This window comes from Salminus brasiliensis, chromosome 25 (genome assembly GCF_030463535.1).
Source record: "Salminus brasiliensis chromosome 25, fSalBra1.hap2, whole genome shotgun sequence".
Lineage (NCBI taxonomy): Eukaryota > Metazoa > Chordata > Actinopteri > Characiformes > Bryconidae > Salminus > Salminus brasiliensis.
In genome coordinates, this window is record NC_132902.1 from 3,375,605 (window position 1) to 3,403,506 (window position 27,902).

Genomic DNA, 27,902 nt, shown 5'->3' on the forward strand with positions numbered 1-27,902 from the left:
CCCACTGTAGCTTTAGCGAGTTTAGCGACATGCTAAGTTCCATTCAAAAGGACAATCATGCAAACCTGGATGAGCCAGTCTGCTATTTCGGATGCTAACTGGTGTAGAGAAAACCTTGTAGCTCCACGGTCAGACGCTGAGGTGCCAGACTGTAGATCTGCCGTGTCAGTTGTTTAAGGTACGGCAGCTCCGGCCTCTGTTCTGCAACATCTCAAACAGGTTCGAGCACAAGGGCCCATATGCTAACACATATAGCTTAGCCATACACCATACATAAATCCATGCACACAGACCAGGCGAGCGGATCCTCGCTGGGCAGGAGGAGTCCCAGCGCCGAGAGTGTTTTGCTATAGGCCAGTCTGGGCCGTGCTCTGAAAACTGACCTGGCTAATGTCAACACCCCGCCAGCATGTAAACACAGCGCCCGCAGGAACGCTCCTTAATCTTTAATCTGTTTAAATAATCAAATAAAACCCACACGGAATGGCAGCTCTGGGCGTGTGTTCCGAAACTAATTGAGCCGGGCAGACGTGATGGCCAACACTGCTATTGTATGAGGCTTTATTTAGATCTGTGTGTGTGTGTATAAGCACATATCCAGGCCTCTGAAGGCTTCTGTACCGTCATTAAGACACGTTCCGGAAGGCCGTGTTTAGTTCTGACCGATGAAACTGAGCTCCGATACGGTTCTTCCTCCAGTAATGATGATAAGCTTTGGGTGTTACATGCTAAAGACAGCGCTTGCAGCCTATCAGCATACAGAGCTAGTGTCAAGCCCACTCAGCAGCCAATCAGAAAGCACTGTTCTGCACTCCAACAGCCAACAACAGCGGTTAGCGTTGATGATGCCGATGATAAGGACCTCAAAATCAAACAGAATTTGGTATGTTGTTTGTTTGAGGCGCTTAAAAGACAAATATATCGATGACCTCATCTGGCCCTCAAGCTGGTCGTGGGCAGCAACGACTAGAACTTTGGTCAAGCACCCCTTTGGTACGCTAGGTGGCGATGTGGGCCTTTTTGACTTCATATTTTATCCTTGACGAGTGAAAATAAGAGTGTCGCCCTTGCCCACCCAGCGAGGGCACTAACGCTTTGGGGCACTTATGGATGGCTGTGGCATCCCAATAACAAGACCTAATGCTAATGCTTTGGCAGTTGCGCCACCCGGGATCTCCAAATTACGTTGTTAAACTGAGCGGTGCGATCGTCTACCTGCCTGATCATCAGGAGACAAGGTCATGAGTTTGGGTTCCAGTGACACTTCGGCCCTCTGCAATCAGGAATATGAGAGGAGGAAGCCTTCAACCACAACCTCGCCCAGGTGGGGGCACTGTGTGATAGGGAGAATTGTTTATAGAGGGCATGGCAGGAGGTGGCAGGAGTCGTTACAGTCACGCTTACAGAGTGGCAAAGAGTTAGCATTCAGAGCATTAGCATGTGCGACTGACTGTACAAACAGATTCAGCAGGAATTCGGAGCTCTGAGGAGAGGCTAATGGATTTGCTGTGGTTCGCAGAAACGACTGGAATCCAGGCCCTGAAACGTGTGGGGAAAATAAACGGGAAAAAGGGAAAGCAAGCAAACCTGGATGAGCCAGTCTACTAACTGAGGCTTTATCCTCTAAACGGGTCTGATTTGAGCCTTTTAGCTGGACGTTCCTGGCTACACATCGCTGTACTTGGGCCGATGGTTCTAAAGGTAATTTGGAGGGATCGCTGTGGAGTCCAGCTGTCTTTAACTTGAGCAGATAATGGCTTGTGTCGTTCCCGGTTTGGTCGTTTTCCCCTTTTGAGGACTGTTTTGCCACTCAGTCCAATTGAAGGGGGCGTGTTCCCATGGGTAGCCTATGATATGGAATTAGCAAGGACTTTAACTGGGATCCATTACATAACATTAACATTAGCACTTCTTGATTAGTCTGCAATCTGGGGCGTGCGGTCAGTAAATATTTATACCATAACCATATAAAATTCATAGACCTGTGTGAAATCATCTGTAAATTATAAGCATAACTATTATATAGCCTTATCACACACTAGGGTGTATTACTCAGTAACTATAGGGACTTCTGTGCAAACTGATGGGGCTGTTATTTGGTAACAGATGCCCCTCGGCAGTCCATAGCCTTTTTAAGGGGTTACAATCACTGGTTTAAGGTGTTGAAGCTGGATGTAAGTGGCAAAATAATCATCTAAAATCAGCAAAAAAATATTAAATATTAAAATAAATTTCATGAAAGTCAAACATTTAACACTTAAATTACATTTAACAATTAAAATGAGATCCAGTCCTAAAGATGGTTCTCAAAATGAGTCGTGAACTGGGCAGAGGCTCCTCCATCACCTCCTAAAAGCTTCAAATGGGAGTCGTCCTGGAAAAGATCGCCAGAGAAATGCTGCGACTGCTAACTTTACAGGAGACGGAAAAAACCTGCTTAACTTTGAATGGAAGTCAATGGAAACATTTTATTCCAGGTCATTTTGGAGCATTTCTATTGGTCGGTTCATCATGAAACTTTGATACAATATGAAGGGCAGCCACCTGATCTGCATTATGTCAAAAGGTGAAAAATGAAATTTTGTAATTTAGCAGTTTAGCAATTTAGCTGCTCGGGTGGTTCAATAACACTTAAAAAAAAAATGAGCCTTTTGCTTATATATCGTCAGAGCGACGCTAATTACACTAATTACGCTAAATAGATCAGTTCAGTTCTCGGGTTCTCAGCTCCGGCAGCCGCCTTTCAGCAGCTTGTTGGCAAACTCCTCCAGCTCCTGACATCTGCTCGGCACGGCGGCCTGAAGCGCGCAGTCTGCCGAAGACGGCCAGCGCTCCACCCAGGTGGTCTTACCCAGAATGTACGTGTACCTGCCGGGCAACAGAGCAAAGGCGTGTTAGTGTTCCCAGGCTAGCGCTGCCATCCTGCTATCACAGTAGCTGTAGCTGCCCGGTCAGCTGGAGCTGGACCTGAGGTGAGGTCATGGGTAAATGAAAACAGTGACCTTACGGGACACACTTCACAGTAGGGGTATTTTTTATGCACGTGTGATGCGTGGCGTTACCCGCTGAAGGTGCTGCCTGCGTGCCATATGTCAGAGGGCGGGCCGATAATGAGGTAGTCCCGCCCCTGCAGCAGGTTAAGCCCCGCCCTGCAGCCAGCGTGAGAGAGAAAAACTCTAGTGTCCTGCTGCTTCAGGCCAACCTCAGAACCTGGGGGCGTCCCCGCACGCACAGACACAGCGACAGACAGACAGACAGACAGACACATATACCGACAGAAAGAGGGAGAAAGACAAATAATAAACTGTAGTTTTTACAAATGAATGATTTAATAAATAATATTTAATTAGTTATTATTTTATTATTATTATTATTATTATTATTTATAAATATATATTATTATATATTTATTTATATATATAAATAAGTGTGTGTATATACTGTATTATATTGTATAGCAATTATTATATAGCATTTACTGACCATAATAATAATAATAATAACAATAATAATAATAATAATAATGTACTGCTGCTGTAATAGTAATAATAATAATATAACAGGGATAATAATTATTTATATATACTATTACTACTCATGTTCACTGTATTCTTACTACATTACTGAATGATTACTTATTAAATTATTCATTATAATTAAAAAATTATGTTATTTGAGTAGTTTTAAAGTATTATATTATTATTTTTTATTAGTAGTAGTAATAATAATAATAATAATAATAGTAATAATACTATTTCTAAAAATATGTTTTTATTTGGACATATTGACTGGAAGAGGGAAGATTATAACTAATAATGAGAAAAATATTGACAATAATAAAAATAATAATGTTTACATGTTTATATTAAACATGTAATGTGTATTATGTATATATTACTGTTGTTATGATTACTAATGTCATAATTATTTAAAATAGGAATAAAATTTAGTAATAAAATATATGTTTTTAAATGGAAAATTACCCATTTACTGTGGTTACAAAATACAGGCATTATGTCAACATAGCACACTATTAATATTAATATTAATATTAATATATTTGATATAATTGAAATAGAAAAAAATATAAAAATAATAAATGTTTTTTTTTATTATTTTTGCTGAGCAGGTCCTACTGCGTTCATACAGCTGACGTGCTCTTTTCTACAGTGTTCTAAATCATCTCCTGTACCAGTTCATCCACTGGTCATGTTGGTGGTGGAGGGTCAGATTGTGGCTAGTGAGCAGTACCTGAGTCCGACCTCACAAAGAAGTGGTCCTGGTCTTGACGTCAGTCTGGCCTAGTCTAATCTCTGCCACTTGCCTCTAGTAGCATGTCTGTGCCGGACACGGGCAGGCCCTTACCCTCCTTTATGACCTGCAGGATCTCCATCTCGTATCTGTCGTACTGGCTGGCGTTGACGCTCAGCACCCTGACCTTGAACACTGCAGAAGACACGGTAGGTTACAGAAGCGCTGCTCAGCTCAACGCTAGCAGACACACTCAGGTCATGTGGTCAGCGCTCGCGGTTACCGTGGTGAATTCCTGTGCAGACGACATTCTCGCGGTCGGCCACCGTGAAAGACTCCTCATCGCCCTTCATGACACAGCAATCACCTGTACAGAGCGGGATTAGGCACCGTTACTCCACCCCACATTCTCAACACCCCGTTACTCCACCCTATATTCTCAACACCCCGTTACTCCACCCATCTCCTCAACGGCCCGTTACTCCACCCCACATTCTCAACACCCCGTTACTCCACCCATCTCCTCAACGGCCCGTTACTCCACCCTATATTCTCAACACCCCGTTACTCCACCCATCTCCTCAACGGCCCGTTACTCCACCCCATCTCCTCAATGCCCTGTTACTCCTCCCCATCTCTTCAACTCCCCATTACTCCACCCCATGTCCTCACCGCCCCGTTACTCCACCCCATCTCCTCAATGCCCTGTTACTCCTCCCCATCTCTTCAACTCCCCATTACTCCACCCCATCTCCTCAACGGCTTATTACTCCACCCCATCTCCTCAACGTCCCGTTACTCCACCCCATCTCCTCAACGTCCCGTTACTCCACCCCATCTCCTCAACGTCCCGTTACTCCACCCCATCTCCTCAACGTCCCGTTACTCCACCCCATCTCCTCAACGTCCCGTTACTCCACCCCATCTCCTCAACGTCCCGTTACTCCACCCCATCTCCTCAACGTCCCGTTACTCCACCCCATCTCCTCAACGTCCCGTTACTCCACCCCATCTCCTCAGCACCCCGTTACTCCACCCCATCTCTTACCCTGTGTTCTTACCCTGAGTGCAGCGGCAAATGTTATCTTTGCAGATTTGACTGAGCTGCTCTTTGTCTTCTGGAGGGGTGTAGAACACACTGCAGCGTTTATCTGCCGAAACACACACACACACACACACACACACACACACACGCCCTGTTTCTCCACCCCATCTTATCAACACTTCATCACACCTTAACGCCCCATCACTCAACCTAATCTCCTCAACACTCTGTTACACCACTCTCCTCTCAGCAATGGCCCATTACTCCACCCAATCTTCCTAACACCCCATTACTCCACTCCATCTAATCAATGCTTTATTACTCCACCCAATATTCTTAACACCCGTTACTCCACCCACCATTCCTCAATGACCCATTACACCATCTCCTCAATGCCCTGTTACTCCACATCCACCTTCTGAACAGCCCATTCCTCCACCCTCATCTCTCTAATGGCACATTACTCCACTCCCATCTCCTCACCACCAAATTACTCCACCCCAGCTCATTAACATTACATTACACCACCCCATCTCTTCGAACTTCCTTGCTCTCCTCCACCCCTCTCCTAAACGCCCCATTTCCCCACCCCACCATTCTAATAAGCTCCTGCAATGCTGTATGTTGTACCTTTGTTGTAGTACTGGTACACCGTGACCGTAGAAGGTTGTAGGAGCCCAACTTTAAACTTCTGTTGCAGTCTGAAGGTGATGATGTCGGGCTCTCTGTTGGAAACCTGTACACACACACACACACACACACACACACACACACACACACACACACACACACACAAGAGTTACCTGTAGACCCCGTGTTGACATTTTAGGATTGTTGGAGATGTCTTTACGCATCTGGTGGTTCTGCTTTTGGGCTGAACTTGCTAGAATGATCTGACCTGACCATGTTGTCCACCTGTACTTTTTAACCCCCTTTCCCAGACTCCTCTGCATCTACAGCCTTCTTTCTGAAGGCCTCAGAGAGCTCTCTGGATCTGGCCATGGTGATCTTCTTCAACCATCAATCAAGAGCAGAGGTTTAAATAAGACAGACTCCTTCAGAATAATCCTCTCCAACCATGTACTGATTATCTGCAGCTGATGTTCTGCAGCTGGTTCTAGTAGTAAATGTCCAGATGTTCAAAAAGACATCAAAGAGGTATCACACCATATACCAGATACATATGTCACCTTGAACAAGTGTATGATGAGAGATCCTCGATCGCTGAGGTTGTCTACCACCTGGAAGTTGCTGATATAGCGATCCACAGAGTTAGTTAGCTGTAGATTAGACACACACACACACACACACACATTTACAGGCAGTTGACTTACTGATATACAATCAAGGCATGTACACTGAAGAGCCACCGATAGCACTGATTATCTTGTCATGGTCTGGGGTACAAGTCAACTTGTGGGGGGGTTCCTGCTTAGCAGTGGTGAGCAACTTCCAACTATCATGCTCATGTAAGGCTCCCATGGGTGGGTCCCAGCTGGGCATGGGCTCTTAGTCTGGCTTCCCAACTGGGCCCCATCGTTACAGCCCACCTTAATCTCCCATCTAGGCCCCATGTATGAAATGTAGAACCCCATGTTTAAATACCTCCAGGTCCCATCGCTGATGGGCAAACTGGGCTACTGCCAGTGGTCCAGCACAAACTGGTAAGAGGGTGTTGGGCACCTGAGGCTCACTGTTGCATGAGGGCGACAAAGGCTAGCCCCCCTGGACCTGACCGACAGAAGGGCTACTGTCAGAAGCACCTATAGTGGACACACGTTCAACAGAACTGGAGCTTTGGCTCATGGAAGAGGGTTGCCTGGTCGGATGAGGTCTGATCTAGTCTAGTCTGGTGATATGGAAGCAATGGGACCAGAGTCAGTCCAAGGAAGAGTTCCAGGTGTTGCCCTGGCCTCCAATTCCCCCTCTACGGGATGTGATGGAACACCAAGTCTGATCTTCTGTGGCTTTCCATTACGGCCAACTGGACTAAAAGGATTCTGCTGCTAACGTCTTGGTGCCAGATGCCACAGGACACCTTCTGAGGTCTTGTGGAGTACCAACAGCACATCAGAAAGGTGGTCATAAACTGACAAGACCAAAGTCTTGTGTAAGTCTCTCACCAGATCCAGGTCAGAGATTTCCGGCTCAAATCCAGTGGGCAGGTTGATGTCCACAATGGCCATCCGCACCTGATGTGGCCCCAAAGCTCTGGTGAGACAAGTTTGCCATCAAATGACTGTGGAGACAGCTTCGCACAGCTCTTAAAGGGACACTCCAGCCAGACTGACCATCAGACCTGATCATCAGCAGGTTGAAGGAACATCGTTAAAAAAATTGTTAAATCGAGTTCTTCAGAGGTTCCTCCCACCTTCAAGACAACGCAATCGGAAGGCGTTTTTTCGTAGACTGGCCGAAGTGTCCCTTTAAGCAAGTGGCATCTACAGATCAACAACTCACCTCACGCTGATGTTAAGACTGAACGACTTCTCTACATCTGCTGGGGGCTTCTCTAGAAAACAGAATATGTGCAGAGCAGAGGTCAAGACCATTTTCCTGGTGAGCTACAGTGCCTAAAAAGTTTGGACAAACCCGATCGAATGTGCTCTTAGGATGTCATGGCTAGAGGGTGGGTGTTTCAAGTAGGCCTAAGTTGTGGGTTGACCTGAGAGGAGGTGATTTGGCCATTTAGGCTATTAAATGTGTTGATTTGAGAGGTATTTCCACCCTCACACATATACACAATGCCATGCTCCTACAGCTCTGGCCTACTTGAAGCCCTCCCCCCTCCCCCCCGGGTCTGGATCAGATATCTTTTTTAAGAGGATGATGATCGGCAAACATTAAACCAGGTGTACCCAAACTTTTGACTGGCACGGCAGGTCATCCGATATTGATTTGAAACATTGGTCAGTCTACCAGATAACGATATCTTTAGGTAAATATCGGCAGATGCCGATACAATCCCTCATACAACATTGCTGAGCATCCCATCATCAACGGACGACTAACTGTTTTTTCTCAAGGTCGCTAAGATACGTCATCCGGGTCTGGTCAGCGGAGGTGATCCATTCGTCTTCAACAGAATCATCTCCAGTGACCATGGCACTCGAGGGTAATCTAGCAGAGGACTAATTCTCACCGCTGCTCTCGCTGATGGACACGTCAAGCTCGAACCCGTTGCAGTTACTCTTGGAATAGATGTCGGGCAGCTGGTTATAGGCTGTTACCACCTGCACATCAAAGAGATAGAGAAGAAGCTCAGAACAAAGGGGAACTCACAGGGGTGTAGATCTCTGAACTCTACTGACAATCCTGCTATGTCTTCAGGCATGGTCCTCCTCCCACAATTCAGGTATCTCCACTTATCTCTCAATAACATGGTGCAGCTGGATCACCACCTCGAGACGAGATGTATTATGTCATGTACTTTCAACATCCATGGCTTATCTAGGAGCTGGGCCTACCTCCAGTATCCCTTGGCCACTTCCCGAGGCAACCACTGTGAAGTCCTGGTCTAGAGGAACCTGGGGGGTTTAAAATGGAGACAGTCAGCGACAATACACAGGGGGTCATCACCTCGAGGCCTCTATTTTTTTTAAATACCCTTTTCTCTGGAAGAAACAATGAAGGAGCAGGCGTCCCAATACTTTTGTCCAACTAGTGTTTATAGTTTAAGTATAATAACTGTCGAGTATGAATCTGCAATAGCAGAAAATGGTCATCAGCGACTTACCCGTGATGACCGGGCTACATGAGCCAGTGCGGGGGTGAAGGCCCAGCGCATGTCCGAGCGTCCAGGTACACGGAGCTCCACTTGCATGCTCAGCTGTGATACAGAAGGCTTCTTCACCAGAAACTCTGATAGGGCCTGCAACACTATCAAGGTGGACTGAAAGCGAGAGAGAAAAAGATTTAGTAGATGGCTGTAAAGGAGCTTATAGATTTTTGGTGGTAATGAATTAAGGTAGTATTTGTTAGCAAGATTAGCTTAGCATCTCCCATTCTGTGTGGCGGATGTGTGGAAAATGGGTCGCAAGGCAAAGCAGATTAATTAATAATTGGCTAAAAGGAGTGATTGCATTTGGGCGTGGCCAAAGGCCACAGTGTGAAGGAGGTAGCTGAATCTGCAAGTGTATGATAGCATATGGTCCTACGGATCTACCAGCAGTGGCAGAAATGCCTACAGAACTGAGCAAAGGCCTGTTGCGAGCCACTCTCCTCCGTATGTTGATGGTCTGCAGCTCCCTGTGAAGAAATCGGTGGTGAGGAACCTGCTAGAAGCTATTATTGCCTGGAAGCTAAACAATTTTCATTCACAAGCCGTGAAACACGATGCCTATCCGTCAGCTTCGTCTTTCTGTCTTTTCCTGTAGACTGGGATTTCTGGCACTGCTGGTAGACCCGTATGACCATATGCTTCCATACACCTGCAGATTCAGCTACTTTCTTCAGATAATGGTCTTTGGCCACGCCAAAGCAATCAGTCCTTTTGGCCAATCACTAACATCTACTTTGCATTTCATTAACCACACATCCAACGAGACCCTCACTGCACTGTACTGCACTCTTCTCACAGTCTGAGTCCCGTTGCACACCCCGCAGGTATTTATAGCTTGATCTGCAGAAGCCTGAAGTTACTACTCATTTTCTGTTAGCTTATGAGCTTATGATTAAAAATAGTTACTCTAAATCGTTGTGAAAATGGCTACAGAAAAAAACTGATAATGTTACCTGTGTGGATCCGAATCCTCCTCCAAATTGCCGTTGCTCATTCAGCCACTTGAATGGAGCGGCTGCCTCCAGCATGTGGCCTCCTTTCAGCAGGGCTAACAGTGCATAGCCCGTAGCCTCAAATGTGAAGAACGTGTTATCGGAGTCAGGCCAGTGAGTTTGGTCTGAGAGGGAGATGAACAGAAATGTATTCTGATTGAACCACTTTCAATTGAACTGAAATCTGATATAAACAAAACAATGCGACTGAACAGACAAATGGGAATTCACATGTACGTCAATTCAACTCAATCTTTACCCTAATTTAACATGTGCCAGATCCAACCCCTTCCGGCAACGTCATCAAAACTCCCATTGCCATGGTTGCACATTGCATCTTTTCTTTAGATTTTGTTTACTTTACTCTACTTTCTTGGCATCAGCCGGAGTCTGAGAGAGCACAATTGGCCGTGCTCTCTCCGGGTGGATAGATGGCGCTCTCTCCCCTCATTACTCTTAAAACGATGTTGGCTGGCACAGGCATCTGTTAGCTGGTGCAACGGAACTGGCAACCCAGCGCTTTTGTCTGAGCGTGTCAGCAGAAAAGAGGTGGTGGCTGGCTTTGCGTGTCCTTACCCACCTAGTGGCGGGAGCATTGCTAGTGCTAGGGGGAGCTACTAACTCTCTTGCTGAACAAGAAAACAATCAAGTAAAGGTGAGACATTCAATCCAAAAAAGCTGCCCCAACTGTTAAGCATGGTGGTGGTAGTATCACGCTCTGGGGCTGTTTTGCTGCCAGTGGAACTGTTACACTGCACTGTACAATGAGTGGATGGCCTAATGAAGAAGAAGGACTACCTCAGATTTCTTCGGCAGAACCTCAACTCATCAGCTAGACAGCTAAAACTTGGACACGATAGCCCTAATAGCTTGTTTATGGCGGCCAAAAGGGGTCTGGACCAATCTGGTGAAGGAGCAACCTAATAAGGAGCATTTAACCAGGTGTGCCGCATGCATATTTTTTGACCCTTTATCGATGTCAGAAACCCCATATAGCCGTTTGGCTTTGGGCTGTACTATAACTGTAAAAAATGTAAACCAGTAATCGGACCAGTAAATGTATCCAACCAGACGTGAAGCCTGATTTTTAGCCCAAATTGTAAGCTCAGACGACTTTACCAATCAACATGGATTGAGGACTATGACAACCTTAGTCATGCAGTTCGCATAATGCTAGCTTTATTAGCCCAGCTACACTAGCCTCATGTTAGCTCCGTTAGCGTCATAGCTCACGTGCAAACCCGAGGAAGTAAACTTTAGACACCAGCCACGTCTTGGCAGACCAATTACAGTCGTAGTAACAAGGAAAGCAGAGTCGACCGAACTATCCCCTCAAAGCTAAGGTGTGGAAAGAAGGGTGACTGTGAGTACCTGTCGAGGCAGCCTTCAGCAGCATGCTCTTCATGCAGCCCCGGCCGCTCACGGCCAGTGCGTAGCACGCTATCGCCACGGCGTAGGGCTTCTTCAGCCGTGGGAACCGCTCCTTCAGATACTCGCCTGCTCTTCTGAGTTCCATCTGCAAGGCATATTGACTGTACTTACCATTTTAGCAATCGTACAACAGGATTAGTGTAGCATCTTTAGCTAAAAAGGGGTTCATAAGTACACTCTACAGTAAAGGCAAGGACTTCCGTTCGCCTTGGCGTAGTCCCGGATGACCAGTTATCGCTCTCGTCTCTCAGAGGTCTCCTTTACAAGATCTGGAGAATTTGACTTAACTTTCCTGTCTAGAGAGGCCACCCAGGGGCTCGTTCAGTGTCTTGTCATTTCAAGACTTGACTACTGCAACTCCCCTCTGGCTGGTCTTTCTACGTGCACCATCAGGCCCCTGCAATCGATCCACAATGCGACGGCAGGGGACGTCTTTGAAGTTTCTATGTTCCCTGGGAACTCTCCTCGAACCAGCATTATCCTGCTGGAATATCCCAGGCAACACTGTGGGGGTACATGCAGCCCATGAAGGGGTACAAATGGTCACCAAGCAAGTGGGACGTAGCCAATCACATGTTTAGACAACCCCACAGCAGTGCAGAACCACCACCAGCCAACTTGGGGTGGAGACAATGGGTAGTGTGACTGATCGGAACACGCCACTTGTTGCCAGTCCTTTCTGGTCCAGTTAGCTACCTCACAAGCCCAGGTGAGGCGCTGTGTCCGGTGTTGTGGTGTTGACAGTGGTAACTCCGGTGGGTCCTTTGCTCCCATATTTCATGGATCCTAAGGAATGCTGCACTGACCCACGGGATAAGCCTGTGATTTCTCAGAGTGTTGTCTTCTCAAAAAACAAACAAACAAAAAAAAAAACTAGTGTGTTTGTGTGTGAGTGTGTGTGAGTGTGTGTAGGTGTGTGAGTTACCTCTGGTTTGATAGAAGGATCACTGCAGGTGACAGCATTCTGAGCCTCAGCCAAAGCAATCAGTACAAATGCAGTGAGGGTCTCTTTGGATTCAGCACCCCAAAGACCTCCCTGTAAACATTTATATATAACATACATATAGTCCAGATCACCATTCAATCCCCAGCCACCTTCTTAGGGATGTGTAACTTGCATTTCCACTCACTGGCCACTAGGACCAGTTCCTCTGATTGCATTCAGTTCATTGCTAACTTTGCTAACAGTTCACCGAAGGGCTCATAAACCAATGTCGTTGGATTAGCCTTGGTAAATGTTTACGTAGGTTTATGTCAGCTGTCATGAAGGGCGTAATGTAAGCATCTTGTAGAACAAGCTAAAAAAAATCATTTTAGGAAATGGGTGGCATTTGTGTTTTGTGGCGGGGACTCCAAAGTTGAGAAACACAACGCTGTCCAAGGTACTGAATGGTCATGTGAGTTCAGCACTATTGGGATGGCGTGGCGTGGCAGGCCCACGGCTGGCATCCATGGCACCCAGAAGCGCACCCGCGGGCCAACACCAACTGTGCTGGCGTCAGAATAAAAGCAAGACTCCAGCAGCAGTTGGGCAGTTAAGTTTCTTAGGTTCTAAACCAGCTCTGAATGGAGTGGCTAGGAGCTGGCTAATGCTGATGCACATACGCTTAAGTAATCAGACTGCAGGAACTGGGAGCTGAATGGTCAGGTAGGTCAGTCAGACTGGACTGTAGGATATTAACCACAGGTTAAAACAGGTGTTTAAAAGGTTGCTACAAACAAAGTAGATCAGATTAGATTTTTAGAAATGTAGTCTGATTTTAGTAGCTGATTTTACTGCTGCTCGACTAAATTGTGGGGCTGTATTTTGTCTTTATAGAAACACAAAGATCGGATCGGAATCTGTGGATTATTAAGCATTAGGATACTCGGATTGGATGAGGGGGTTTTGAGATCGGTCCACAGTTTCTTAGACGAGTCCATGTTGGAAGAATGTTAGCCCATGATTTGAAGAGTCAGAGAATTTTCAAAGCTTGGAAATTTGATTGGAATCCAAATTTCCCATCTCTCACCGACAAGGAACTGGAGTAGACGGGGTTGTCTTCTTTGAAGGTTCCAGAATAGAGTTGCTTGTTCTTGAGCAGGTAAACCAAGGGCCCGCATATATGTTGCTCATCGACACCAATGAAGGGCTTGGCCATGGAGAACACCTTCACCACGAACGCCGTGATCCTGAGAAAAATTTGGGAGAGTCAAATCTTTCCGACATCCAGCACATCCTGAGAAGAAAAAATGACCAACTGTAACCAAATACCATGTGCTGGATCCTTCTCTGCGGTAGGGTGGATAGGAGTCATCCTTTTTGCGAAAGTGAAGCTGATTCTCGTAGCCTAGGACAGAGGAAGAGACAGAACCTCTCAAAACTATCAACTGTTGCTTCAGAAATGTAGCCACATAGCTGCTGTCCCACCTAAGAGTAAATATAAATGTCCAAATGTCCACAGCTAGTCAAGGAGAAACTCCAGGTGGCTTCAGACTTACCCAAGGCACTGCCACTATTGATCCGAGTCATGCTGCTTGCCAACAGCAGCCGGAGTCTGAGGAAGCACAATTAGGTTGATGGCCCTTCCTCCTCACATCGCTCCAGACGTTGGCTGGAGTCTGTTAGCCGCTGTATCGGAGCTGGGGAGTCGCGCTTTCCTCTGAGAGCGCTGGCTACCTAGTGATGCTGCATCAGCAGCAGTTCGAAAAGAGGTGGTGGCTGTGCTAGGGCTAGTCGTGTAGTTGCCCTCCTAGTCTAGGGGGCATTGCTAGTGATAGGGGGAGGTCATATGGGGAGGGATTGGGTAACTGGCCTTACAAATTGGACATTATAGACAAGATCACCTTTGTTTAGTCTAAGGCTATGACTAGTCAGGGTCAAGTCAAGACCAAGTCCAAATGAGAGAGAGACCAAGCCGAGAGTGAGTAGAAGTGACAGCAAGACCTCCGTTCAAGACCAAACCTTAAATACTCTCTAAGTGTCACTAGTCAAGATCAAGCCAAGGTCTAGTCACTAACTGACAGCATGATCTAAACAAATCAAGTTCTTGTTGGGACCAAGACTCATGGGATCTAAATGGGATCTAGACCTAACCTCGAGACTTAGCTATACCATTAGGACCAAGTCAAGACTGAGTAGAATTGACGGACTGTTTAGTTTAAGACCAAGCTCTAAATTAGCTCAAACTTTGACTAGTCAAGATCGAGACAATGTGAAGTCTAACGGCAGCCAAGACCAAGTCATGACCAATCGGAATCACAACAAGACTATGACCAGGTCAAGACTGTTAGAAATGAAAGCTAGGCCGCAAATAAGTCTACTGGTAAAGGACCCAAGCCTTGCCCACAGAGCCTTCAGATGTAGACCACATGGATCGCGACTTATGCCATGGTAGCAATGATGGGCGAGGTTGGCAGTCGGCAAGATAGCAATGCTCACACCGTGGTGGCAATGCTAACACTGCTGTAGTGTTACTGGGCGAGGTCGGCGACTGGTGCAATAGTGCCCCAATAGGGATGCTGGTGCCACAATAGCAATGCTGGGTGGGGTGGGGGATCATGGAAAAAAAACTGGCTGGTTTACAGTACTGCAACAGCCCATAGTAGCTTACCTGCCTGTATGTACTTGATAGCTTCCTCCCTGCGGTGCATTCCCACAGCCCCCCACTGTTTGCTGCGGTCCATATAGTGGGCGGCTATGAGAGTTAGCGCGATGCCAGCCAAGTTCTGCTCCACACACCCGCCAGGCATCCTGATCAGCGACGCCAGAGAGTCCTTATTGATGGAGTTGTCAATGCTGTCCGCCAGCAAATCACCTACACATACAAGACACCAGTGTCCAGAAGGTGTCCACTCGTACAAGGTGTTTCGAGTTGGGAATGTTTTCAATGAACCGAATGAATGCTCACCTCTGATGTTGACAAATGTTTCCGGAATCGAGTTGGGAATCACAGAAGCCAACTCAGATCGTTTCACACGAATCTGTTGCTTCCCATCTGAGGACCAAATATACCCACACATAGGTGAACCCTGGGTTAGTTATCCTGCTATTAATCCTATTGCTGAAGCTACTATGACCTATTTAGCAAGCATGCTTTTTTAAGCATATTCGGTGGCGTGCCACAAGGTTCAATTTTAGGGCCTATGAAACTGATGGGCCTATGTACAGGCCTATGTTTTGTGTGCAGGACAAAAGATACAATGGTAACTGAGTTCAAGTACTGATGTCGGATGGTTAGTTCTGGACACTCTAACTTATCCCAGGAATCTAAGGAATTGGATGGATCTCCAGAACTCCAAAGAACACAGTTCCACTGATCCACAGCCCAATGCCAGGGGGAGCTTCGAACCCCTCTGGCCGATGCAAACTCAAGCCGCCTTGGCAGCAAATTAATGGTAGAATAGTAAACTCACTGCTGTCTCCTTTTTCAGCAGGGTCTAATATGTAACTCCTCACATCCATCGTCTGGATCCCTTCCAACTGGAGCAGATACATAGAGACAAAACAACAAGTGTAGATCAGACATTGAGAAGGTGAAGGGATGACTCATCAACAGACCAACCCTTGAAGGTGCCCTAGAATGGAAAACTAAAAAAACCAAAACAGAGCTGGATAAATAGGCTGATTGCAAACTCCCCAAACTGTTACATCACAGTCCTGGCTTGTTATATAACACCCCCCAAAATCAATCTCAATCCCACGCACTAGAGAAATCCCTACTCAGAACTGGCGAAGTGGAAAAATGTGATGGTGACTTCAGGAGAATGTGGTACTGGAGAGCATCTTCTCACCTCCGGACTTTGGCAATTATGGAAATTCGGGTTGCTACGGCAATGCAGTGATCAGTACCTACCTACCTACCTACCTACCAAAAGTGCTCAGTGAAAAGAAGAACCACTGAGCCAGAGACAAGGTGCCAGATACCACAGGGCACCTTCAGAGGTCTTGTGGCATCCATGCCTCGAATGGCCAGATCCGTCATGGCGGCACAAGGGGGACCACCTCAGTATTAGGCCAGTGGTACTAATGTTATGGCTGAGAATGATGCCGTAAACGTAGAAAGTGGAGCTCAAAAATTCTCCAGACTGTGAGAAGACTCCATGACTCTCACCACCACGCGAAGGGTCTTCCTGATAGCATCCTGTCCAGCAAACGAGCTTGCCGTGGCTGTGATCTGCAGGGGGAGCTCTCCTACTTTGAGCGGGATGACAGTATAAGGCAGAAGCACGGAGGAACTGGCTTTTACGGACACGTGCTGCTTGTGATCTCCAGTCGACGCCACACTGCACATGTCCTCCGTCTTCTCCAGGATCACCAGCACCTAGACATCCAACACAAATGACTTACAATACACTTCAAAGGCTTTACCTGTCATATTCATCATGTGTTACATTATTATGAACATGATTAATCACTGACCCCAGATTCCTTCAATCGGCTCAGGCATGTTCGATATCTGATGTGTGCTTCTTTTGCTCAGAACGGGGGATGCTAGGCTAACGTTGCTAACAAACACTGGACTAGGACTGTCACCAATCTCATTTCAGTTAACATACACCCAGATCTTGTCGCTTATATGTTTCAGGTATCAGAAAGCTACGTTTACAAGTGTTTTAAAATATAAGATGACAGTCTGGTCCAGTGTTTGTTAGCAATGTTAGCCTAGCATGCAAAGCCAGCCAACACACTCTGAGGAAAGTGCCAGGTCCACAGCCGGGTCCCTAGCCGATGTGGCATTGCCGGGCAGCCGACACACTCAGAGGAAAGCGCCAGGTCCACAGCCAGGTCCCTAGCCGATGTGACATTGCCGGGCAGCCGACACACTCAGAGAAAAGCGGTAGGTCCACAGCTGGGTCCCTAGCCAATGTGGCATTGCCTGGCCGCCGACACACTCAGAGTAAAGCGGCAGGTCTCCAGTCGGGACCCCATCTGATGTGACATTGCCGGGCAGCCGACACACTCAGAGGAAAGTGCCAGGTCCACAGCTGGGTCCCTAGCCAATGTGGCATTGCCTGGCTGCCGACACACTCAGAGGAAAGCGGCAGGTCTCCAGTCGGGACCCCAGCTGATGTGGAATTACCGGGCAGCCGACACACTCAGAGGAAAGTGCCAGGTCCCCAGTCAGGTACCCAACTGATGCGGCATTGCAGGGCAGCCGACACACTCAGAAGAAAGTGCCAGGTCCACAGCCAGGTCCCTAGCCTAAGTGGCACTGCCGGGCAGCCGACACACTCAGAGGAAAGTGCCAGGTCCACAGCCAGGTCCCTAGCCTAAGTGGCACTGCCGGGCAGCCGACACACTCAGAGGAAAGCAGCAGGTCCCCTGTCGGGACCCCAGCTGATGTGGCATTGCCGGGCAGCCAACACACTCAGAAGAAACAGGTTCTTACGGTTTGTGGGACTGACCTGCAGTTCCGTGTTCATGTAGTTGTGCAGCACAGCTTTAACCTCCACCTGTTCATTTCTGGCGGCGGTTCGAGGAAGACGCAGGTCGATGAAGAAAGGCTTCCACCCTCTGATGTTAAAGGGCTCCGCCACACAGAACCCTGCAGGAGCACAAAGCCAGTCAAGGTCAGTGAGACAGAAGAAACCATTACTGGTCCAGAAAAAAAAAAAGACCGACCTCTCCAGGGACAGAAAATTCAGACGGTCAGCGGGAGCGGAGGTAGATGGCCAGGAAGCGGTGATGGAAATAAAGATGGTTACCTGTGACATGTGAAGCACTGACACCCAGAATCCCCCACTGAGTGATGCTGTCAGGGAGAGCAGAGACCACCGGCAAAGAAGCCAATCTGAACGGATAAACACACACGGTCAGACATGTTAAAACTCACGCTCATCAAAACTTCATTTTTACCAAAAGGTTGTTCTGGTGGATCTACGATGTAGATGCCGTTTACGATAAATGGACGTGTTAAACAGTGCTCTTACCCGTCCACGGCACCTGGTTCAGGCACTCCTGGGAGTTGGACGTCCGTCCACAGCCAGGACTCGAAGAACTTGGATCGAACATAAATATCATCCACAGAGGCGTACTCATCTTCATCATACTCCCTGTCCATGTGCCCGGCCACATGAAGCATACTAAGTGTAGGCCCACCAAGCCCAGCCCCAGGTCCTGCCCCACGTCCAGCCCCAGGTCCTGCCCCACGTCCAGCCCCAGGTGCAGCCCCAGGTACAGGCCCAGGTACAGGCCCAGGTACAGGCCCAGGTACAGGCCCAGGTACAGCCCCAGGTACAGGCCCAAGCCCAACCCTAGGTCCAGTACTACTAAACCCAATCCGAGATGCACCCCAAATCGCTGGCAAATATTCAGGTACGATTACTCCTCTGGTGTAATGCTCAGAGACAGGATTATAAAACCGAATTTCAGAGCCAGAAAGTCCAGGACGTCCAGGACGTGCAACAGACCCTGGAGACATGAAAGAGAAATTCTTTAACTTGATCCAAGTAACCGGACTCGCCATGACAGGTTGACACATGCCTTTATTGACCCAGAGGAAAGTACTACCACTGACTTACCAACATTTAGCCCCAGCCTCTCCAGTGAGTCCGGCTCACCCAGAAAGGGTGGAGGCGGTGTGATGAGCCCCAGCACCTCGCCCCAGTACTGGGAGCAACACTCGAGGAAAGCCAATACACAGCTCCAGTCCTCCAGGATGTAGAGAGCACGCCGGCGGCAGGAATAGGGCATGGGGATCTCCCTCATACCGGCTACACAGCAGTGCTGCAGAGACTCTTGCGTGTACTTTTTCTCTGAACACACACACACACACACACACACACACACACAGAGAGATAATACTGGATTTGGAGAACGCCATGGGACCCCACCGGGCTCCAACCTTGGTCAAAAAGGAGCAACCCACCCCCAAGCTAGGAATCTCCCTGTAAGTTAAGCTACATTCTAACCCAATCAGGCCATTTCTGCTATCTAGAAGTTTATCTCTAAAGTCTGAAGTTGTAGCGAGCTCTTACCCAGTTGGGCTCGGAGATCCAGTCGGGCTGCGGAGCGTTTCTGCCTGTTAAGGTTGCAAGAGGGCTCTAAAAGGGAATTAAACACAACCTAAGATTGTTAAAATCGTCAGCTGGAAAGCGCTGGAAAGCTCTGCATTATGACGGAAGGCTTTTGAGGAGTGTTTTGAAGAATACAAAGCCAAACTTCCGTCCACCTCCCTTCTTAAAAGAAGCAAAGCTGTCCTGAAATGAGAGCTGGGTGGCGTGGAGATGAATTATGAACTGAATATGTATTAAATGCAACTAAACTCTAAGTTAAGTGTAAATTATTAAATGTAACGTTGCACCTAACCCTAACCCCAATCTTGCCTGTGAATTAACCCTAAAACCTATCCCTTACCTTAACCTAAAGCTTAAATCCTAATCTTAACCTTAACTCAGTCCTAAAACCTATCCCTTACCTTAACTCCTAACCCTAACCTAACCCTTAACTCAACCCTAAAACCTATCCCTTACCTTAACCTAAAGCTTAAATCCTAATCCTAACCTTAACTCAGTCCTAAAACCTATCCCTTACCTTAACTCCTAACCCTAACCTAACCCTTAACTCAACCCTAAAACCTATCCCTTACCTTAACCTAAAGCTTAAATCCTAACCCTAACCTTAAACCTATCCCTATCCCTAACACTAACCTTAACTCAACCCTAAAACCTATCCCTTACCTTAACCTAAAGCTTAAATCCTAACCCTAACCTTAAACCTATCCCTATCCCTAACACTAACCTTAACTCAACCCTAAAACCTATCCCAGTCCAGGCCCAACTCTTACCTTAACCTTTACCTAAACCCTCATCCTAAACCTAAGCCTAAAAGGTTAAGGTTAGTGTTAGGAGCACGGCCAACTGTGCTCTCTCTGGCTCCGGCTGCTGATGGCGAAGCAGCATGACCCAGGATTCAGACTTGCGATCCTCGGGCCACAGGACTTGGGGCACAGAAGACCTCTGCTGTGCTTGAACCCCTATGATTGCCCTACGATGAGAGAGTACACCCAGTATTATACGACAGCAGCGGCGACCGTACCTTGGCCGAGGCGTGTTGATGCGTCATAGTTGGACGCAAAGGTCAGCCCTGAGTCTTTGAACACTTGCATACTATTAATCGCGTTCTCTAAAGAACAGCCCATATCCGACCGGCCCACCGTCTGCCAGACCTACGGGAGACAGAAGAACGTGGACAGGTCAGTAGTGCAGCATGCGTGGGGGCGTATGAGCTCAGAACCCTGGACAAAGACATAAATCGAACAATTCGTCACCTTGCTCTGCGTCAGGCGTCTCTTGCTAAGCAGGAAAACGGCATTGTCCACGGCAACCAGGCTAACCTTGGCCCCTGGATCGCCTCGGATCTGGAAGTGAAAGCTGTTGCCTGGCAAGTACGTGTCGGAAACCCGTTCCCTTGCCGGGCCCACCGTCAGCTAAAACATGCAAGGAGATTAGTTCATTATATTCATTATATATACAGTGCACCAGTTTAGAATCAGCCCTAGAGCATGATGCTACCACCACCATGTTTAACAGTTGGTGCATTGTTCTTGACTGATTCTTGAATTGGACCAGTCCCCTCTGAGCTGAAGGGGGCTTCTTCCAGACCTTGGCAGAGTTGTTACACCTCTCAATGACCTGTGCTTACTTTTGGAAATCTTGGCTTCAAGACATTGTGTACTGTGTGTTGGTCAGTCCGTCCAACCAACCATGTGGACACCAGCTGTAGTCAATCATGATCACTGACAGGAAGTAATTTTGGAACCTTCAGCACCGCTCGGCTAATGATTTAAGCGGTGGAACCCCACAAACATGAGAACCGCCGGTAGGTGGTCAATGAGCGAGCGTAGGTACAAGGTAGGGGTCCCATATTGACTTACCTTTCCCACACACTGGCTCTCAACCTCCACCAGTATAGACTCGGCCACCACCTCCCCTGCCCTAGTCCACGGCAACACGTAGTACGCCAGGAACCGAAAGGAGGGCAGAAAGTCTGAGGTGATTGGCAGAGGAAAATTAGCCACGTCCCGACCCGCTACGTGCACCTTGCCGGCATGGATTATCCTCCCTTTATTCATGATCTAGAGGGAGAGGACAGAGTGTCTGAATGGGTGAGACTCTCGTATGGCATAAATACCTGCAAGAAAACAGGAAGTGGCAGAAGCAAAAGTTTGGGCACCCTGCATGGTCAGTACTTTGAGAATTCGCAAATCTCACAGGCTGTAAACACTCGGCAGCTAAGTCTAGGGGTGGTATTTTCGGCAGCCAAGTCCAGCTTTTCGCCCATTCTTCCTGCTGAAGCTTCTAGATCCATGAGATTCTCGGGTCGTCTTGCTCCTCTGAGGTCTACCCACTAGATTTTCAATGACGTTTAGGTCGGAGTGAGTGAAGGCTATGGTAAAGCTTCAGCTTGCACCGCTTGCAGTAGTCCATTGTGGATTTTGATTGGTGTGTTTAGGATCATCATCCTCATCATCATCTTCCCTTGACCTTCAGCTTTCTTACAGACGGTGTGATGTTTATTTACCCCCTACCAGTAAAAAAAGGCCTAAGTCACTGGCTGCAAAGCAAACCCTGATCCATTTACCCCTGTGTAAACAGTTGGAAATGTCTTCTTTGCATGAAACTCGACATCCTTTTTTCTCTCTCCAAACATACCACACATCAACCAGAAAGTTCATCAGTCCACGCGACTTGTATTTTCTGGTGAGGACTCTTTTGGGAATGTCTTATTAGTGCGGGTGGCCACGCAGTAGAGTGGTGCACTGCTTGAGATTTGAGGAAAGGACTCGAGACAATGTAAAGCGCTGTACCGCCACCTTTTAAAATGACTGGCAGGCTAGCTGGGTGTGATTGTACTTAGTAGTTCTAGTCGAGAGTGCGAAAAGGGTCCATTAAGCTCAACAACTATGTTTCCCATAATGGCACAAAGTGCTTGGTCCCCGATAATTACCATTTGCAATGCAATTTGAAGGCAAATGCTCAAATTTACTAGTGGTTATGAGGGTTTTACGACTCACAATGTACGAAAGATGCTGAATGAAGTTCCGCTCCTTCTGTGAAAACGTGCTGATGTGCAGCTTCAGGTTCAGGACGTCTCCCACCTTCACTTCAGAGTTGCTCCTTGAGATGTAGAGGAAGTTCGTACGCAATGGGTTAAAAGGCATGTACGAGTTCACCAGCAGATACGCCCTCCCCTGCTGCTGGTCCTTCAAACCCGGCATCACCGTCTCGGCCTGCAGAGTCAACCAGCAAACAAGTAATTGTGCAGATTCATGATTTTCAGGGTGAAACAACACCCTGAAATGTGTGTGTGTGCAGTGCTAGTATTTCTGTATTTGTGAGGACCACATTTGTCTCGTGAGGACATCGCTGTGGTCCTCACAAGTATACCAAAACTGCCATGTGTGTGTTTGTGTGTCTAACTTACTCTTATGTTCTGATAGGAAGTGGACACAGGCATGTTCAGGGACACTTTGATGATGCCGTTGTGTACGGTGATCGGACTGGGCAGGAAGGTGATCTTCACAGGGACGTTTGGAGCTGGAGAGCCATCATGGTGGCTGACCTTAAGCTGAGGGGCAAAGTCAGGTCTAAATGTTTCCTACTGCAAATGGATCAGCAATAATGAACAGCAAGGTAAACCAGCGGATGGGCGTCGGACTTACCGTCAGGTCGAAAGGTAGGCCTGTTTTGTAGTATTGCGGAGTGCCTTTGAAGGACAGCACGTACGACTCCAAGACGATTTTAATACCAGACTTCTCAGCCTCCACCAGGTCGCTTCCTAGGGAACAACAGCGACGGATTTTGGACTACAAACCTTCTATCGCTATCGGGTCTTCCGATGTTTAAGATAACACTATATGTCCAAATGTTTGTGGACACCCCTTCTAATGAATGCGTTTAGCCACTTTACACAGCTCATCTAGCCCCTGTGCACAAGTATTGCCCACCGAAACGGACTCTATTGGCACCATGCTTAATGCCAGGCGTGGGTCAGAGGGGTGTAAAGCCCGCCAGCGTTGAGCTGTGGAGCAGTGGAACTGGCAGTATTCTCTGGAATGATGGGAGGAGCTCCATCCAGTACTTCTGGGATGAGTTGGGGAGCTGGGGGGGGTGAAGTTAGGTGAGGTGCTGATCGTCCAACATCCTGACCACACTTATGCTCCTGTCACTGAATGCATTCAATCAAATCCTCACAGCAACACTCAGATCAACTCTTGGCTTATCAGGAAGAAACAGTGAATCAGCAGGTGTCCCAGTACTTTTGGCCACATAGCGTCTCTTAGGACTTCGTATGCAGCAGTTCTGGAGTTCTGGAACAGAGCCGCTGCCACTGCTTTCCATTTCTAACAACCGACTGAAACCTGGGTTGAGCTGAGGGGAGCTAAAGAGCTGGAGGGGTCGATGGGCGAACCCCGGCCTGGGAGCAGTCTTGGCAAATGACGGGTTGGATCACAGCAATACTGAAGCATGCCACCAAAAAAAAAAAAAAAAAACCTCCTACCTGATGTGGTCATGACAGAAGCTTTGACATAGATGGAGGAGCCCATTAGCATCTCCATGTTGGGGTAAGTCCTCCTAAGCTCCTCCATGGTCAGGACGGCACTCCCTTGTTTCAGCTGGAACGAACGATGGACACAGATATCAGCGCGGACAAACGAACCATCAAATCTGAAGCGCTTGAAAATAACAACCCCCTGTGAGTGCTGGTATTTCTATATTTGTGGGGACCAGATGTCCTCACAAGGATAGTGGTGTGTGATAGTTTGTTGTCCTGTGAGGACATTGTGAGGACATTTTTGTGGTCCTCACAAGTTCAAATGCAGCCGAGGCCCAGAGTGAGAGCGCAACTGGCCTCGCTCTCCAGGGTGGCTAGATGGCGCTCTCCTCCTTTTAAGGCATCTGTGGGCTTATGTGGCGATGCTGGGTATGCGGGGCTTTCCTGCAGGCGCGTTCAGAAAATAGGAAAGTTCGAAAAATTTGCGGCTTGACTGCGATTGGAGGGGACGTGTGTTGGGCCGCCCCCTCCGTTGGTCCGAGTACGTAAAGGTTGAGTAATTGGGGGTCCAAATTGGAGATAGTCACTTTGGCTGATTTGCTTCATTAGGTTCAGGTTTTGAGAGCTTCGATTTGTTCGGTATGGGACGATTTTTTTTTTTGGATTGTATTGATGAGTTAAGGATTATAGCAGTTCTGTGCGAGGTTCCCTGGTCACAGGACACTGTTCGTGTTCGATGAACAAGAAACTGCAAACACAAACTGGAAAAGGTTGATGTGGCATCCAGCCTTGTCCTTGATCGGAATCAGCGACCGAACAATCGTACTAAAAGATCAGTATCGCCCCCAAAAACACTAATCGTTGATGCTGCCTTGGCAACTGTACTGTACTCACTGCCAGAGGGCAATATTCACCACTGTTTCCCAGTATTTCACTCACATCTTTCACTTGTTTCATGGTGAGCAGTCTTATTTTATTCCCATTGAGCTCCACTCCAAACGACACGTAGGCAACCCCATCCACCGGCTCACCATACAGATACCTGAGAACAGAGAACATCCATGTTAACGTGAGAGCAATTCTGTAAAATATACCGTAGATAAACAGCTAGTATCCCAGTTAACACACAGGACACTATCACCTATTATTATTATTATAACTGGAGATCTGCTGATCCGGGGCCGACTCCAATACTAAGGTTTGCTTGGCATCTTCTAGGCTCTACGAACTTCTCAATTTTTGGAAAACGAGCCTAAACTAGAACCTAGAGTTCATCTGTGATGTGATTTCAACGAGGAAAACAAAGCAGAGCTTAATTTAAGCTGATAAGTGTGGCCACATTAGCACTTAGCAGCCAAAACTAAAGCTAAAGCTGTTCTAATGCTAACTCTCCATTCCACCTTAAACAGTGGTGTGCAGCGTGTGCCTTTCAACAGCAGAGCGTAACTGCTGCAGTATTTAAGGTGGAACGGAAAGTTCGGGGAGATGGACCACCCAGTTTGGTTGTAATGAAAGCAAATGAAACCAGACTATGGTAGTAATGCTCTGTTCTACCAGCGGGAGAACCACACTTCTTTCTTAGGTTCTGAACCAGCTCTGAGCAAGGTATCGAAGGGCAGATTTCTTTCACTGTCTTGACCTTGTCCTGACCTTCTACATTTCAACAGCCTGAGAATGTGTAGAGGGCACAAAGCAACGTTGGTGACCACCTCACGAAACAAGTGTCATGTAGGTAAAATTTCAGACAAACTGGTTGAGACTGACCTGGCAGACACCTTCACCTCAAACTCTTGGTCTTCTAGATCCAAGTGATGCTTCAGGGGCGTGAGAGTAACATTGAATGCTGGAAGCACTGGAAACCAAGAGCAGAACGAGATTAGCGTTCTAATGCTAGCAGTTAGCTTCTTTTTTTTTTACATAACGCAAACCTGGAACTGGTTCTTTATATGGTGCCTGAATTTGGACAAATAGAAATGGACCAAAAGAGATGGGCCAATAGAAATGCTCCACAATCCCACTGACCTCTGGGCAGTATGTTTTTATTTACTCAGTAAAAAAAAACCCTAAGAAGTAAAATAAATAAAAATAATAACTAAGCAAATTTCCCAATACTTTTGTCCAAATAGTCTATTTGTCTGTCTGCCTATCTATCTCTATATTCATATTAATTAATATTACGAGCAGTCCTGGATTGTATCCATCTGTTTCTCCTTTCACCCTCTTTGTTCTTAAATGGTCAGAACCCCACAGGACTGACCACCATAGATGGGTGGGTGGTGGGACATTCTCAGCACTGCAGTGACACTGATTGACATGGTGGTGGCTTCAGAGTGTGTTAGTAGTGTGTGAGTGGATCAGACGCAGCAGTGCTGCTGGAGTGTTTAAACACTGTGTCTGTCCACCACTCACTGTCCACTCACTATTAGACACTCCCGCCAGAGACAAACTACAGGACACACTACGAACACACTACGAACACACTCGCCACCACCATGTCAGTCAGAGTCACTGCAGTGCTGAGAACGACCCCCCAACCACATACTACAGTCTGCTCTGTGGTGAAAGGAGGCTACTATCCAAGTATGTGGAGAAGCAGATGGATACAGACTGGACTTACAAAAGTAAACAGTGCTCCTATATGGATGGTCAGTGGAGCTGATAGAATAGGGCCTCAAATTATTCTCCAATGCCTTTTGACCGCCAGCCTATTTATTTATTTATGCATTTTTTTTTTTTTACACGTACCGTACTTCTTCACCTCAAACTCGGTGTTGAACGTGTTCTCCTTCCTGTGGTCAAACTTTGCCACAATCTTCCACTTGCCCTCCCTGTGAAACAGCCAGAAATGCTCGGAGTGAGCTCCTCCAAATCTCAAGAAATGACAGAATGTGGAATGAAGGCGTGACCCCTGTACATACTTGACCATGTCCGAGAGCGCGTAAGTGTCCGAGTAGATGCCATCCTTTGCTCTGCTCTGGACTTCAGAATGGACTGTGACGCCGTCAGGATTCTGAAACAGCACAGATTTGAAGCTGATCATCTAACAGCTCTAATACTGACCAGCTCACTATCCTCAACCAACTGCTGCTATAGACCTGCTGCTGCTGACACCAGTCTGGAACTGGAGACTAACTGGATTAGACTGAGATTTAAGGAATGGGGTTAGGGTTAGGTTAAATGCCTGGGTTAGGGTTAAGGTTTGGGTAAGGCTAGGTTAGGTTTTAGTTGAGGTTAGGATTTGGGCCATAATGAGGGTTATGGTTAGGTTTTGGGTTAAGGCTAAGGTTAGATTTAGGGTAAGGCTGGGTTAGGTAAAGTTGGGTAAGGTTTTTTGTTGAGATTAAGGGTAGGATTAGGGCCAGGATAAGGGTTAAGGTTAGGTTTTGTGTTGAGGTTAGGGTTAGGTTTAGGGTATGGCTGGGTTAGGTAAGGTTGGGTAAGGGTAGGGTTAGGTTTAGGGTAAGGCTGGGTTAGGTAAGGTTTTGGGTTAAGGTTAAGTTTAGGTTTAGGGTAAGGCTGGGTTAGGTAAAGTTAGGTTTTGGGTTAAGGTTAAGTTTAGGTTTAGGGTATGGCTGGGTTAGGTAAAGTTAGGTTTTGAGTTGAGATTAAATTTAGGATTAGGTCCAGAATAAAGGTTAGAGTTCAATTTTGTCTTAAGATTAAGGTTAGGATTAGGTCCAGAATAAAGGTTAGAGTTGTTTTTGGGTTGAGATTAAGATTAGGGTTAGGTCCAGGGTTACATTTTAAATAAAGGAATGCCGCTCAACATCAAATCTACTGCAGATGTAGGGCTAGTTCTGAGATGACAATGGCACTATAATAATAATAATAATAATAATAATAATAAAATAAAAAGCTAATAAAGCTGATTTGGCCTACCTGAATATCTACAGAGATGGTGCCGTTGAACGCCTGAAATCCAAC

At 47.1% G+C, this 27,902-nt stretch overlaps 1 protein-coding gene across 1 annotated transcript; it reads right to left on the reverse strand.

Moving 5' to 3' along the window:
• Positions 1-2,654: 2,654 nt before the first annotated feature.
• On the reverse strand, positions 2,655-26,927 carry c3b.1 (complement component c3b, tandem duplicate 1). Its single transcript, XM_072671122.1, has 37 exons — positions 26,897-26,927; positions 26,724-26,806; positions 25,743-25,830; positions 24,918-25,020; positions 23,985-24,099; positions 23,146-23,261; positions 22,908-23,051; positions 22,498-22,713; positions 21,358-21,558; positions 20,752-20,910; positions 20,512-20,649; positions 19,460-19,523; positions 18,976-19,237; positions 18,413-18,751; positions 18,188-18,273; positions 17,888-18,027; positions 16,594-16,803; positions 15,896-15,962; positions 15,391-15,477; positions 15,094-15,297; positions 13,755-13,830; positions 13,513-13,672; positions 12,426-12,536; positions 11,441-11,585; positions 10,031-10,194; positions 9,033-9,188; positions 8,764-8,823; positions 8,439-8,529; positions 7,757-7,808; positions 7,420-7,507; positions 6,487-6,576; positions 5,927-6,032; positions 5,313-5,402; positions 4,535-4,618; positions 4,366-4,446; positions 3,063-3,210; positions 2,655-2,868 (listed from the first exon to the last, which is right to left on the reverse strand). Exons 1-37 carry the CDS (start codon positions 26,902-26,904, stop codon positions 2,724-2,726), a joined length of 4,677 nt encoding a protein of 1,558 aa, XP_072527223.1. The 5' UTR covers positions 26,905-26,927; the 3' UTR covers positions 2,655-2,723.
• Positions 26,928-27,902: the final 975 nt, after the last annotated feature.

Bases quoted from the DNA above. Each gene is read 5' to 3' on its own strand.
- c3b.1 (XM_072671122.1), bottom strand. The intron at 6,033-6,486 runs GTGACATATGTA...GTGTGTGTACAG, and splicing joins TCATCATACACTTGTTCAAG to GTTTCCAACAGAGAGCCCGA. The intron at 4,447-4,534 runs GTAACCGCGAGC...TGTCTTCTGCAG, and splicing joins CTGCACAGGAATTCACCACG to TGTTCAAGGTCAGGGTGCTG.